This window comes from Lycium ferocissimum, chromosome 8 (genome assembly GCF_029784015.1).
Source record: "Lycium ferocissimum isolate CSIRO_LF1 chromosome 8, AGI_CSIRO_Lferr_CH_V1, whole genome shotgun sequence".
NCBI lineage: Eukaryota > Viridiplantae > Streptophyta > Magnoliopsida > Solanales > Solanaceae > Lycium > Lycium ferocissimum.
In genome coordinates this window covers 43,992,874-44,007,251 of record NC_081349.1, presented here as the reverse complement: position 1 = coordinate 44,007,251, position 14,378 = coordinate 43,992,874, and the positions used below count along the sequence as shown (strand labels likewise).

The 14,378-nt window shown below is 33.8% G+C and overlaps 1 protein-coding gene and 2 non-coding genes across 3 annotated transcripts; 1 reads left to right on the top strand and 2 right to left on the bottom strand.

Annotated features, from left to right (window-relative positions):
• Window positions 1–158: 158 nt before the first annotated feature.
• Window positions 159–5,901, top strand: LOC132068566 (AT-rich interactive domain-containing protein 2-like). The gene is made up of 2 exons (XM_059462202.1): window positions 159–1,527; window positions 4,612–5,901. Exons 1-2 carry the CDS (start codon window positions 472–474, stop codon window positions 5,449–5,451), a joined length of 1,896 nt encoding a protein of 631 aa, XP_059318185.1. The 5' UTR covers window positions 159–471; the 3' UTR covers window positions 5,452–5,901.
• A 1,779-nt stretch (window positions 5,902–7,680) lies between these two features.
• Window positions 7,681–7,766, bottom strand: TRNAY-GUA (transfer RNA tyrosine (anticodon GUA)). Its single transcript is given in 2 exon segments — window positions 7,681–7,716; window positions 7,730–7,766. It is a non-coding gene; the product is annotated as a tRNA-Tyr (tRNA).
• Window positions 7,767–12,529: 4,763 nt separating this feature from the next.
• Window positions 12,530–12,615, bottom strand: TRNAY-GUA (transfer RNA tyrosine (anticodon GUA)). Its single transcript is given in 2 exon segments — window positions 12,530–12,565; window positions 12,579–12,615. It is a non-coding gene; the product is annotated as a tRNA-Tyr (tRNA).
• Between the last annotated feature and the right edge of the window lie 1,763 nt (window positions 12,616–14,378).

Here is a 14,378-nt window from a genome sequence, read left to right as displayed (position 1 = left end):
TATAACAACCAATTTTTCCATCTAAAGCAAATTACACGAAAACAGTGTTGAACTATTGAATAAAAGGGGCTTAGAAATCATCAACCAAGAAAAAGAGTTTACTCTCTAACCCTCCACTCTTGACTCTTAATTAAGCATTTTACTGTTACGTTTCTCTCTTTTTTTTTTTTTTCCTCAAAAGCCCCTCAAATTCTTCAAATATATTCTTTTCACATTTTTCTTTCAGCTGAACATACTGTTTCAGTTCATATATTTCCCAAAAAAGTTTCCCTAGATCCATATTTTCCCGCCCAAAATTAGTTGCTAAAACTTTCCCATCTTTATTACAGCTATACCAAAAAAAAAAAAAAAACACACACACACAATTACCACGTGTAAAAAAAATTCTGTTTTTTTTTTTTTTTTTTGTTTGTTAACTTCTTTGTGTTGATAATGCAATTTTTTGTGGTATGTCTACTAGTGTAAAACTCAATGGTAGATTATGATAATGTGAAGCTATTGTTCTTAGAAATTCTTACTATATTTTCCAAAAAAGTTAGTGGAACTTTATTTTATAGACCATTACCACCGATGTTAGGTAATGGAAAATCAATTGATTTATTCAAACTTTACTCACTTGTTAGACAAAATGGTGGGTATGAAAGAGTTTGTGAAAATATGTTATGGGGTTTAGTTGCTAATAATTGTGGGTTTCATTTGAGTTATGGTTTAGCTGTTAAGTTGGTTTATGTTAAGTATTTGGATGTATTAGAAAGATGGATGTTAAGAATCAAGAAAATGGATAAAAATGAAGTGCAAAAATGTGATTTGAGTGATGTTGAGTTGGATTTGAAGGAGATTTTAGCGAAAATTTCGGATAAAAATGTGAATTTGGGTGGTTTTGATGGGTTGAATGGAAGTAGTAGTGAGAAATTTGATGGTAAAAGAAATTTGGTGAGATTTGGAGAAAGTACAAATTTGGTGAAATTTGGAGAAAGTACAAATTTGGGTGACTTTGATGTTGGCTTAAATGAAGGTACTGGGAAATTTGATGGTAAAAATGGTTTGGTGAAATTTGGAGAAAATGCAAATTTGGGTGATTTTGAAAGTACTGAGAAAGTTGATGGTAAAAGAAATTTGGTGAAATTTGGAGAAAATACAAATTTGGGTGATTTTGATGACTTGAGTGGAAGTACTATTGAGAAATTTGATGGTAAAAGAAATTTGGTGAAAAATACAAATTTGGGTGATATCGACGAAAATAGGAGTGTTCTGCATGGGAGAGATGACTTGTTAACGAAGTCGAGTGTGGTTGAGGAAGATTGTGTTAGTAGGAAGAGGAAGAGAGAGTCTTGTTTGGATTTGGTGAAGTGGGTTGGTGAAGTTGCAAAGAATCCTTGTGATACTGCTATAGGTATTTTGCCGGATAGGTCTAAGTGGAAGGATTATGGGAATGAAGTGGTGTGGAAGCGGGTTTTGTTGCTGCGCGATGAAATGCTTTTGAAAAGGGACGGGGTGGATTCATGTGCACAATATTCGATACGGCAGGTACTTCAGTTCCTTCCTGGAGATTGATACTTTATATCATAATGAATTAAATAGTAGTCGCTTTAGATAACTTGTATATATATGCCTTATTCATTTTGTGGATAGAATGTCTTATTTCTTCAGTTCCAACTGAGAGTTCAACTCATTGTTATAGTTTGTTGCTTTTACGGTCATTTTGATGCCGATGTGTCTGTGGGGTGGTGGTGGTGGTGGTGGTGGTCAGGGGCGGAGCCACAATAGTGGCTAGTGGTTCGGCAAAACACAGTAGTTTTGGCTGATATGCTGTATTTGTGTTAAAAAGTTCATTTAATACGTACAAATAATTTATTCAGAACCAAGTAAACAAAGAAAATTCTAGTTCAAAACCCATAGCTAAAAGTTCTGGCTCCGCCTCTGGTGGTGGGGTAACTGCTTAGCATGTGATGGATTTTTGAGTGACATCTTCATCCATATCCTTCAATTGTATCACATTTGCTTCGAATTTGTTTTAGAAGATCAAAGGCTGCACCAAGGTTTAACTTTTGTTGAGTTCCATGTTGGTTGAGGGAATTGGTTGTAGTCTCCTTATATAGTCTTGGACAATCCTCTCCTCACGAGCTAACTTTTAGAGTTGAGTTAGGCCCAAGAGCCATATCTTCACATGGTACTGGAGCCAGACCCATTGATCCAAGCTGTTGTTTCTCAATGTTGGGCCCCTGTAATCCATGCTTCGGTTGTGTCCTGGGTGTGTGGGGAAGTGTTAAGTCCCATATCGGTTGAGGGATGAATTGCGTTCTTATTATATGATCTCCGTCATACCTACCCTCATGAGCTAGCTTTTGGGTCAAGTTAAGGTTCAAGGGGCATATCTTCACACAATATGTCAAACTACCTTCCTATAGTTTTCTTGATGGTCCAATTACGAAGTTGACTGAGAAAGGCACAATTAAAGTTGCATGGCATCATGAATGCAATGTGCAGGTTCTATGTGTAGGTCAATAGTGACAGATGCTTTCTTGTGTTTATAGTAGGATGAGATCCTCTAGGTGAGGCTATAACAATGTATATTTCATAAGTTGACGAGATAACACATTTCTTGGAAAAACCACAACAGGTCAAAATAATGTGCAAGGATAGGAGCCACATGTTATTCTGTCAAATAAAGAAACAATTTGGCATAGAGATGTGTTATGTCTTCGACTCTTCCTAATTGTGGTAGGTTGTTAGACGGACATGCTAAATAGAAGAGAACACGGGACATATGTGCTCCAACTTGGGTAAAGATGAAGGGCGAAATTATGAAAATTAGACAGGCTACCAACCTCTGATTGTTAGATCTTTGTAGAACATGTCAGAGACTATTTCATTGTCCCTGCAGGAAATGTAATGGGAGTTTGATGAATCACAGGAGTGATAGAAATTCCGACGGGCTATTAAGACTAGGTTAATATTAGCTTTAGCTATAAATCTGGACTAGAGAAAATTCCTAGTGACTCACCTCAGAAGTATACTAATCTTTTCTCTTGCAATTTTTAATTAGCGCCATTAATCTTATTTGGGTTTATGTCATTTGTATGTGGTATTACCTTATCCCATTAAGACAGGATAAGCTGAGCGTAGAGGGCACACATTGAATGGAAAATGGGTTATTTACCTTCAAGACGAGCTTGTAAATAAGTAATCAATAGTTGGAAAACCTAGAGACACCAAGGCCCAAGTTTATTTCCAGGCCCAAGTTTATGGGATTTTCACATAATGTTTTTTTCCCAACCGAACACAAAGTTTAAGATGTTAGTTTTACTTGTATTATATAGGTGGTCGTAAGACAAAGTATTTAAAAATTGTTGGCAAATAATCTGATTAAAAGCAACATCAGATGGACATTAATAGTTTGAATAGATAATTGAATTTAAATTCGTGAAAATCGTGAAAGTTGTATAGAATGTTAGCAGTGGAATGGTTTCAGACATGTTTGAGTGATTCAAAATGAAAACAATGTCACATATATTTCTGATAGAGTTGCTTTAAACATTTAGTAAGTTCTCTGGAAAGCAAAATGTAAACTAAAATAGGTACTTAATTAGTGTATAGGTATAAGAATGATGAGTTTCTTCACCGGTCATACTTAATTAGGTAATGATAAAAGAGAATATATTTGAAGAAAATTGAAATGGTGAAACTATGAAACCTGCCAATTGGATAAACGCCTGCGTTTGAGAGGAGTGCGCCAAAGTAAAATGATTTTGGCATCTATAGGAAGAATCAGGAACCATATTCCACCTACCGGTGTTTACCTCTGAATTTGGAAAATTAATCATATTGTTATTTTTATAATTGTGGTGTTGGGGCCAGCTTGCGTGCGCCTTGGCTAATTTCATGGGGTACCTTCTACCTCCCACCAACACAAGAACTGGGTAACTTTGTCCGTCAAGACTTGGACAGACTGTTGAAATCCTCCGCTGGGGATTTGACTAGAGATCTTATGGTTTTCAACCCACTTCATTGACCAGTATGCCACACATTGTTATTGTTCTTATCATCATTCCTCCATATCGACAGGGTGAACTGGATTGTAACGTTTTGCACTGAGGGGAAGAGAAATGGATGGTTTATGTCAATTTTCCAAATTGTTTATTATATCTAAAATAGTCCAGCTCTAATTTTTCTGAAAAATACAGCTTGCCGTCAAAGTACTGATTGTGTTTGTCCACCCTGTAGCATGTTCCAGATTGATTAAGCCACTTCCATCATGTCCATTTTTTAATGACATGTTTATAACTGAGAACTTCCTGCTTCCTGTCGTGATCTTTTTATGCACAGCATGCCATTTTCACTTGATAACTTACTATTTAGCAACCAAGACAGCATCCCTTGGTTTATGTGCAATTTGTATGATACTGAAAGTAAAACTTCACTAATTGCACAGAGTTGCAGTACAGAGCGTTGTATCATTTGCCCTTCAGCTTCTTTATTTTTTTTTTTCCCCCTTCATTCACTTATCTACCAGATCATGTTTATGTGAACATCCAAAATTTATGGAGGATCACAAATTTTGTCCAGGCTTTGGCTTAATTTAGAAAATTATTTTCCTTTTAAATAAAACAGAAGATGCATCCATCTATGTATGATGATAGTTCTGGTTCTGGAAGATTAAGATGCAGCCAGCGAGTCCTATCTGCAAAAGATCCTCTGAAAAAGAGGTGTGCACTGCTGTTTTCTGTGTCATCTTCAAGTTCTCATAGTGATGAGGATCAGGTCGATGGAGCAACCGACTCATCTGCAGAGTCAGAAATTTGTTTTTGGTGGAAGCAGCGCAAAAAGAGAATACCAGTTGGGCCACAGTTTCAAACAGATGTTCCTGAATGGATTGAGGAGAACTATGAAACTGACCCTAAATGGCTGGGCACCCAAATCTGGCCACTAGACAAACGAGTAAAAAAGAGAACGTTAATTGACAGAAATCCTATTGGGAAAGGAAGGAAAGATATCTGTGGCTGCCAATCTCCAGGTTCTTATGACTGTGTCAAGCTTCATATTTTCGAGAAAAGGAGGAAGGTTAAGATTGATTTAGGATCAGCCTATTATCAGTGGAAATTTGACTCTATGGGTGAAGAAGTTGCACTTTCTTGGTCAAGAGAAGAAGAAAGGAAGTTTCAGGATATAGTGAAGTCGAACCCTTTGTCTGAGGAGAAGAGTTTCTGGAAGGAGATTTTTAAGTTCTTTCCAAACAAAAGCAGGGAGTCTTTAGTAAGCTACTACTTTAATGTCTTCCTTCTAAGGCGCAGAAGCGAGCAGAATAGGACTAATGCCGGTAATGTTGACAGTGATGATGATGAATCAGAATATGGACCTAGATTTAATTGTTTCGGTAGGGATGCTACGTTCTCCATCTTTCGTTCCCCAAAGAAAAGCACGTCCGGATCGGAGGTAGTACATAAATCTTGATTATGGTCATGGAAGTTTCCAGAACTGTAAATTGCCAGAGTTATATTGGAAAGTATTTCTTTTACAACTGCAGATATATGATTTTGTCGTGGAATTGTACATTTTTTTTTTTGGGTCAGTGAATTTTGGAGGTTGAACGGAGTTTCAAGGATATTGGTTTTTCTCTGTTTCTTCGCCTGAGCAGCACAGCTTCTCCCGTCGTTTTGATCACAAACATGTGTAGGAATGTTGCTTTACATTAACAAGTTCTTGAATTAGTGAAGTACTCAAAAGTACAGCGCAACAAGATTGTAAGGAGCACTGTCTTGCTTAACAGCAAAACATTTTTGTAAGTTGATGTACACATGCTGTACTTCCTGATATCCTCATTGTTTAATGAGGTTATATTTTCCAACTCTCTTGCCTTTACTTCTGTGCTCATCTGAAGCCTTTGAATAGCCTTTTTATTTACATATTGGAAGTCTATCTATGTGTGTTTACAACAGAGCTGGAGCCTTTCTGGGCCAAGCAAACATATCAAGATATCACGGCTTTGTGGTTTTTCAGCTCATCAGAGGGAGCTTTATTAGGGGTAAAATGAGAAGTCTAAGGTTAAAATATTTCCAAATATAAAATGTGCCCTTTTAAAGGCTTGTAAACTGGTCGGTGCTTCAGTTTGTGCAACCAAAAAGGAGCCAACATACCTCTTCACTGGATGAATTTGACGTCTCATTGGCATGAGTATGATGAAAGTATCTAAGTTATATATTTCTGTGTATAACATGTTACAGCATGTTATCATATTTACTATACTACTGCATTATCATTTGAAATAAGGTGAATAACTTAAGAGATCAACCATGAAGCACGATCGCATAAGAACAAAATATTGTTGAAAACCAAACCAATACGGTACTATAGATTAGATAACAAGCTCTGACTCAAAACCTGTATACATCGAGGCTTCAACCTATTCCTCAAGCTCTGGTAAGAACTATATTGTTGCTGCTTAGTTCATGATTAAAGAGGGAAAAAGAAAAAAAGTTGCATTACAGAAGGTGACTGATTACAGATACACTAGCTAGCATGACAAAGAGACCATACTTATTCCAACCAACAACAACAACAACATACCCAGTATAATCCCACTAGTGGGGTCTGGAGAGGGTAGTGTCTACACAGACCTTACCCCAACCAGACTTGCAATAATCACCAACTACTTGTTGCAATACCAATTCGTCCCACCAACGGGCACTTCCTTACCACTCCGACCAGGCTTACAACTATTGCAAACCAAATTGCTACCGCAATCACTGTCTGATCCACATGGTGTTTTGCCACACTTCATTACCTTACCCACATCCCGTTTAGCCACTACTTGCACTTTTCCTGCATAGTCAAAATCGGTCGCAAATTAATTGATACATGTATGAGGTATGTATGTATACAAATTAAAATAGTAGCTAGTACTGAAGAAGGAAGGTAAAGCAATGTAATGAACCTGTAGTTGCAACAAGGATAAGAATCAAGAAAAACGCAAATTTCACTTGTGGAGCCATTAATTTGTAAGTGATGCTACAGATGAATGAATTGAATGTGGTGGTGTTATCTCTTGATCAATAGTCGTATTTATACACACATATTAGTGCGTAAAATATTCAATTTTATTAATATCCTAAGAGAAAAAAACGTGCATTTAATGGAACTTATAATAATGCACCCTCCATCCTAATTTATATGAGGGTGTTTGACTTGGCACGATGTTTAAAAAATAAATAAAGACTTTTGAATCATTCGGTCTAAAACAAGTTAAAGAAATTTGTATGGCTAAAAATCATTTTATTAAAGGCAAAATGAGAATTTTAAAGTTGATTGTTGCTAAATATAAAAATATATCATTCTTTTGGAAACTGACAAAAAAGGAAAGAATGTCATTATGATATATTGGCTTTTATTTAGTTGATACACATCTGGATACAGATCAGTAACCATTTTTCGCGGAAGCATCCACCAGAGTTAACCCCATAATGACACTTTAATTGATTGTGCAATGTTTTATTTAAATATTCAGAAGCATTTATCAGGTTTAACTTCCTCTCTGGCTTATCTGATTATGGACTTCAAGATCTGACTTTTATGGTTCTAAATTTATTTATAGTGATAATGATAATAAGGATTAACGCAAGACAAAATAAAAGTGAAAAGAAGAAGAACAGAAAATTAAATTTTTTATAATTGATAAAAAAGAAGTCCGACCTGCCGGATTCGAACCAGCGACCTAAAGATTGCCATGAACACACTACAGTCTTCCGCTCTACCAACTGAGCTAAGGTCGGCTTGTCACGAGAGGCGCATTTTAAGTTATCAATACACTGCATACCTTTGGTTCTTGTTGAGCAATATGTATTGTCACCAAAAAGTATTGTGTTAGAGAAATTTACTATAAATGTGCAAATATCAAATTTTAAATACTGTAACCCAAATAGGCTATGGATTTGGGGAATTTTACTTAGGGTAAAGAACATATAAGTGGTATTTATATTTAGTAACTATACTTTATTTTAATTACATCTGGAAGCTAAATGTTGTATTTCAATTACACAAGTTACCTAATACATAATTCTCTCCTCCTCTCTCTCTAATGTCTGAAACTCTCTCCTCCTTTCTCTCTCTAACATTTGGAACTCTCTCCTCCTCTCTCTCTCTCTCTCTAATGTCTGGAACTCTCTCCTCATTCTCTCTCTCTAACGTCTGATCTCTCTCTCTCTCTAATCTCCGGCGACTCTCTCCTCCTCTCGCTCTAACGTCTGGTCTCTCTCTCAAATCTCCGGCGAGTCAAACCACCTGCTCTTCCAATAATAATAGCTCTAATAGTCCTATCAATTTCTTCCTCATCGAGATTTTCATAAATCGAATCTCGTAAATGAATACAAAATACAGCTAAATACGCGAAGTCTTACGATCAACTTCCAAACTTGAAGGGTAATTAAGGAATCTGTTCAATGGGAGATCACCATCCTTTCGGTCTTTAGCAACTAATTTATTAGCAACTGTTTTTTTTATACACTTTATTGTCCAGATCTGATCGGAAATACAGTTTATTATCCAGATTTGACCAGAAAATACACTTTATTCGCCTGTATTTCGAAGGAGGATATCTTTTTGTATACAAATGAATACAGTGAATTTGAAGTGTATTTTATTTCTTGTATTTCAAATTCCAGTGTATTTTATTTTTTGTATCTCAGATTTGAGTGTATTCGTTTTTTTTCTAGTGTAAAATACAATGTTTCTTTATGTATTATTTGCCTGTATTTCGAAGGAGATTTTTTTGTATACAAATGAATACAGTGAATTTTGAATACAGCTGAATATCCCTGTATTTTTTGCATTTATGTTATGTGAATACAACCGAATTTAAATACAATAAGCTGAATACAATGTAAAATTAGTTGTAAATGAATACAACTGAATTGAATATATCCAAATTGAATACAGCGAAATACAGCCGAATTTGAATACACGTTACTGTAGCTACGAAATGTAATTAGCAAAAGTGTAGCTATGCCTAAAAAACAAAAGAAATCCCAAAGTGTAGTCATTTATGTAAGTTGCCCATGAATTTAATAGCATCTGGAATCCATAAAAAATCAAATCATGGATTCCTCTATACCCCTTCATACTTGTCGTTTGACATGACTAAACATATAATTCATTCCTTTCATTTTATGTGACAATATTTACTCATTATTTCGTTCAAAATAATGTAGCTTTGAAGTTTTTATTTTATCCTTAATGATATGCTTTTATAGCCATATAAATCTCAAAATTTGTTTTAAACCACAAATTTTAAAAATCGGTCTTTCTTTCTTAAATTCTGCGACCAATCAAATTATACCACATAAATTGAACGGTGAAACTAATGAATTTTCGATAAAATCTGGGAAAAAGAAACTTTACATTGCTCGTAACACAGAAAAGTTATTGAAGTCGAGAAAACCTAGATAATTACTGTTTTTAAAGGAAATTATTACCTTATAATGGTAGTAAATTGTATCTTGTAACTAGTCAAATTGAGAAGAAAAGAAGTAGTACACATTGTTGGAGTTAATAATTTGTATGGTCATCCAAGTACAGCAAATTACTCACTAAGTCCACTTATGTTTATTTTTTTATCAACAAAGTCACTCAAGTTTGTCCAGTTTATCCACAAAGTCACTCAAGTTAGACTAGTTTACCCACAAAGTCATTCCAATTCTCAGGTGGTTTATGAAATTATTGCTTTTGTTTTCATAATGACTTTGTGGATAAAGTGATTTAACTTGACTGACTTTGTTGTAAGCATAAGTGACTTTAATAGGAAATTTCTTATACTTGGATGATCATATAATTTATTTACTCCACTTTGCTATACTCTAAAGTATTACCCCATTTTGCCAGTATCTCGATCTGAAATATGAAATTGCATGTTTTTTGTTTTTTTGTTTTTTTGGGTGAAATGCTTAATAATTTAGTCATATTCAAATTGGACTATTCAAATACAATTTTTCACGTCATGTAACAAGATATAACTTCATCCCCAGATGTATTTGTCAACTTTCCTCCTAATACAATGATTTCCATATTATTTGCCAATTCTTAATGTTCAGAGTAAATTGTTGCAAAAATTAGATTAAAATGTCCATTGAGCGGAGGAACGGTCTATAGGTGGTCGATGATGTGGGACAAAAGCATGTATCTAATATCAAAAGTTTGCTTTCTATTATACGTTGTCTTCTTCTGCTCCAACTTAAATTGACTTATCTTGGTGGTGCTAAGTGACATAGCCTTAATTATACTCACTTGAACCTAGTATGTATGCAGGACGGGCTACAATATTAGGTACAGATTCAGATGAATTAATAAGTTTTGCTTAAGTTAAAGTTATGTATTTGTATTAGTGAATGTTTTAAATATGTATAAATAATTAATTGTGAATTCAGTAACTAAAATGAGTTATTTACGGTTTAGTGACAAGTTCAGAACTCATAAATTTCAAATCCTGCCTCCGCCTCAAAACGTTTTGATATAACTGCGTCTTTAGTTATAAGGTTGCAGTCTTACTGGTTTGGTTGCATGTCACGATCCAAATCTGGCATTTAAGTCGCGACAAGACACCTAACGAGCTACTATATACCCATATAAAGCGAACATTTCTAAGTTATACGAATTAATTGAAGAACGAAAAAGAGAAAATATTCATAACTAGTACTGTTTCAATATGTAAAAGTATGTAAGTCAACATAAAGCATAAATATGCCTATACAATTCAAAATGACAGTCATGAAGCAACTAGTCTGAAATACGAGTCACAACTCGGAAATAAGATACTAAGTCTGCTAGAAAATAAAGTAATCGTCATGAGATAATGATGGCTCATATCAACTGAAAGGGCTGATGAAAGCTAGATTCATTGGTCAGCTACTGGGTCACCACCTGTTACACCTTCACACACGCAATACCTGCAAGTCTAAAGACTCAACAAGATCATCGATCGACTCGCCCTCTCAACTTACCCCCGAGGCAAATCTTTAGAAATCGTTGGTAATGCGCCTTACATGCATAAATAAGGCAATACATGTATAGTAATGATATACAAGTAAAACAACTGAACAGAAATCACAAATATACATAACATGTGGAAATACAACATGATCACTGCAATAAACATGCCATGGGGCATATGTTGCTTGTTTGACCTATCTCATACAGTGTATCAACCTCATGTAGGAGAATGTCCATCATACCCTTGTAGTGCGTCCCCCTCCCATCTTACTTAATCTCAGTAGCACTTGTCAACTAGCTCTATGACATTATTGTGCTCAGGCGACACATGCTCGATCAAGTGATAATGAAGGTTAAACAACTAATCTACAATCACATCATGCTCAGATCAATAGAATTGACAACAATGTAAATATCACACAATGTAATCCTCGTGGTCTAACTAGATAGTGATATATACCAAACATAGCTCATGTTTGTCTACTCACACGAACTAAATGGTTTAAATGCACATAAGCAACACATGTAATATGCTTTTAGGGAAAAGCAAGCAAATTAATAGTTAAAGCATGCTTGAAATGGCTAATTAAACTTTTACTCGAAACTCCAAAGTCGACCCAAACGAGCTCTAATGACTTCAATCTATTCAAACTCATGAATAACGGACCCAAATTAGTCTAGGAACCATTCACATAATTTTAGGACCTCGGGTCAAGTTCAACTCTTGGTCAACTCAAACCGATTCTTGGGTCACAGTTTGAAATTCAAAATTGAACACATGGACACATTATCCAAATTAAGGGATTCAATACAATAATAAAAAATCAAATTCTAGGTCAAGTGAGTGATTTACCACTTTTAGAATTAGGGAAAAATTAGCCAATTCAAGTCTTATAATCTATATGATTTTATGGTTCAAATCTTATGTAAAGTTGGCTTGGGGTGGTGACGATTGATACTTGTGACTAACAACAATGGTAGTTGTGGGTGGTGATAGTTGATATATAATGGTGGGCAACTGCAATAGTAGCAACAATTAGCTGTGACTGTGGATGCGTAGTGGTGAAATTCCATCTTTACTGAAATCTTGAATGGACAACATCTTAATGATATTAAAATTTTGTTATAGATCTTAATCATTCAGATCTATTCAAACCCATTAAGTGATTGCTAAGGAAAAATAAGTAAAATAAACACACTTTAATAATTACAATTCAAACTTAAAAAAAAAAAAAAAAAACAATACACGGAATGATTGAGATCCTAAATAATTAAAATAGGCCTTTATTAAGTGCAAATGATGAGACTTTAGAGTCATTTTCCTCAATTGGTTTTGTAGCCTTTACACCTTTTTCTTTAAGTGTCATGTTAAATATATCAAGAGATCTTTATTTTTACAAATAGGATATTCATAAATAAAATACAAGCTATCTTTGTAATATCATTTCTTCCTATTTAGATTGTAAAGGCTTTTCTTGAATCATTTACTCACAATAAATGTAAGACAAAATAAAGGCAAAGAAAAGAAGAGAATATAAAAAAATGATGAAAAGATTCCGACCTGCCGGATTCGAACCAGCGACCTAAAGATTGCTATGAACACACTACAGTCTTCCGCTCTACCAACTGAGCTAAGGTCGGCTTGTGCTCATATGTAGTTGTTTAATGATAGCAACACAAATAGTTTCAAATCAAAATTTGGAATAAACAAATTTTGTGTTACTCTTTAACAGAAAAGTTATTGTAACTTGTGAAAACCTACGTATATAGTGATTTCTAATGTAAGGAAATTATTACCTTATAATGTAATTAATATATCATGTAAATAATCAAATTGAAAAAAAAAATTGACAAACATTATATTGTTGTACTCTACTCTTATAAATATACTCCATTTTGCCAGTATTTCTGAATCATAAAATTGCATCCGTTATTAATAACAGATTAATAACTTAAATCATATTCAAATTGCACTTTTTGAAGTGTGTGTTTATCATCTTATCTAAAATTTTAAACTATCGGCGATTGTTTTTTTTAGTCTAGATGTAATTTTTGCATTTAAACAGGAGCAAGCAATAAAAGATCAGATGCTTTTAACTCATTTTGTTCTAAAGATTTTAATCTTTTCCGCAAACTGTGGATAAAGGTAACTGGAAATATATATTCTGCTCCTTTTCCTATATTGTCCAATATTTCCCCTTTTCAAGTGGCTATCTAATCATCATCTAATTAAAGTGTATTCTTTTGGAATTCCTAGACAAAATTATTGATAGATTCATTGACTTTGTTAGATATCGGGTGTATAAATATTGGGATGAAAAGAAGTTGGTCTGCGAGCATAAATTAAAAATATGACTACGTGGTAATTTATCGTGTTGAACTGTATATTTTTGAAAATTTCCCTTTATTTTATGTATATAAGTGTCTTAGTTTGACTTGACATGTAATTTAAGGAATTAAGAAAGATTTTTAAATCTTGTGATTGTAAACTAAAGATATATGCAATGTACGAAAATGCTCTTTAAATCTCGTGGTCTTAAATATATCATGTAAAAATTGAAATATTGAAATGAAAAAGTTATTATATATAAAAATAACATTATTTTTTAATATATATTTTTTTTTTAAAAAAAAGGAACACACATAAACTGAAATGAAGAATTGTTTTATTGTCAGATACGACTTAAAGTGACCATAGAAAAGAAAAGTATAAGACATACTAGTATATGTTTCAATCAAATTAATGGAAGATGTGCCGTATTGTCCCTTAGACTAAATAACTCATCACATGGTGCCCAACTGTTAATTTCCACAAATAATAAATTCTTATGGCATGTTTGGCCAAACTACTGAAATCAGCTTATTTTGAAAATTATTGTTTATAAAAGCACTTTTGGTGAGAACTGTTTGGCCAATCTATATCTATATCTATATATTATTAAAAAGAGGATAGTTTTAGGACAAAAAGTAGTTAATTAGTTATTAGTTATTGTTTGAATTTAAAAATAATTAAATATCTATTTTTTTTTAAGTAGTGGTTGTAGTGTTACCCATTTCTTTACAATGAGGAAAAAATTTTTGCTCAAGACCACGTTTCAAAATATCAAGTAAAAACAGTTCAAATCAAGTTTAAGTTTTAAATATTTGTAATTCATTTTCTTTTAAATTCTACTTAGAAAAATGAAAAATGAAAAATGAAGGTGGAAATTGCTATTCTTAAAAATTGCTAAAAATGCTATCCATGTTATACTATTCCTAAAAAATTGCTGCTAAATTACATGTAATGGTCCATTTTTGTACTAAGTAAAATTTGTAACCGACTTTAAATTTTCTAATTTGTTTTCTAAAATCCAAAGTTTCTATCCTCACGCTTTCGCGAATGGTTGTCCTCAATGTCAAACGAG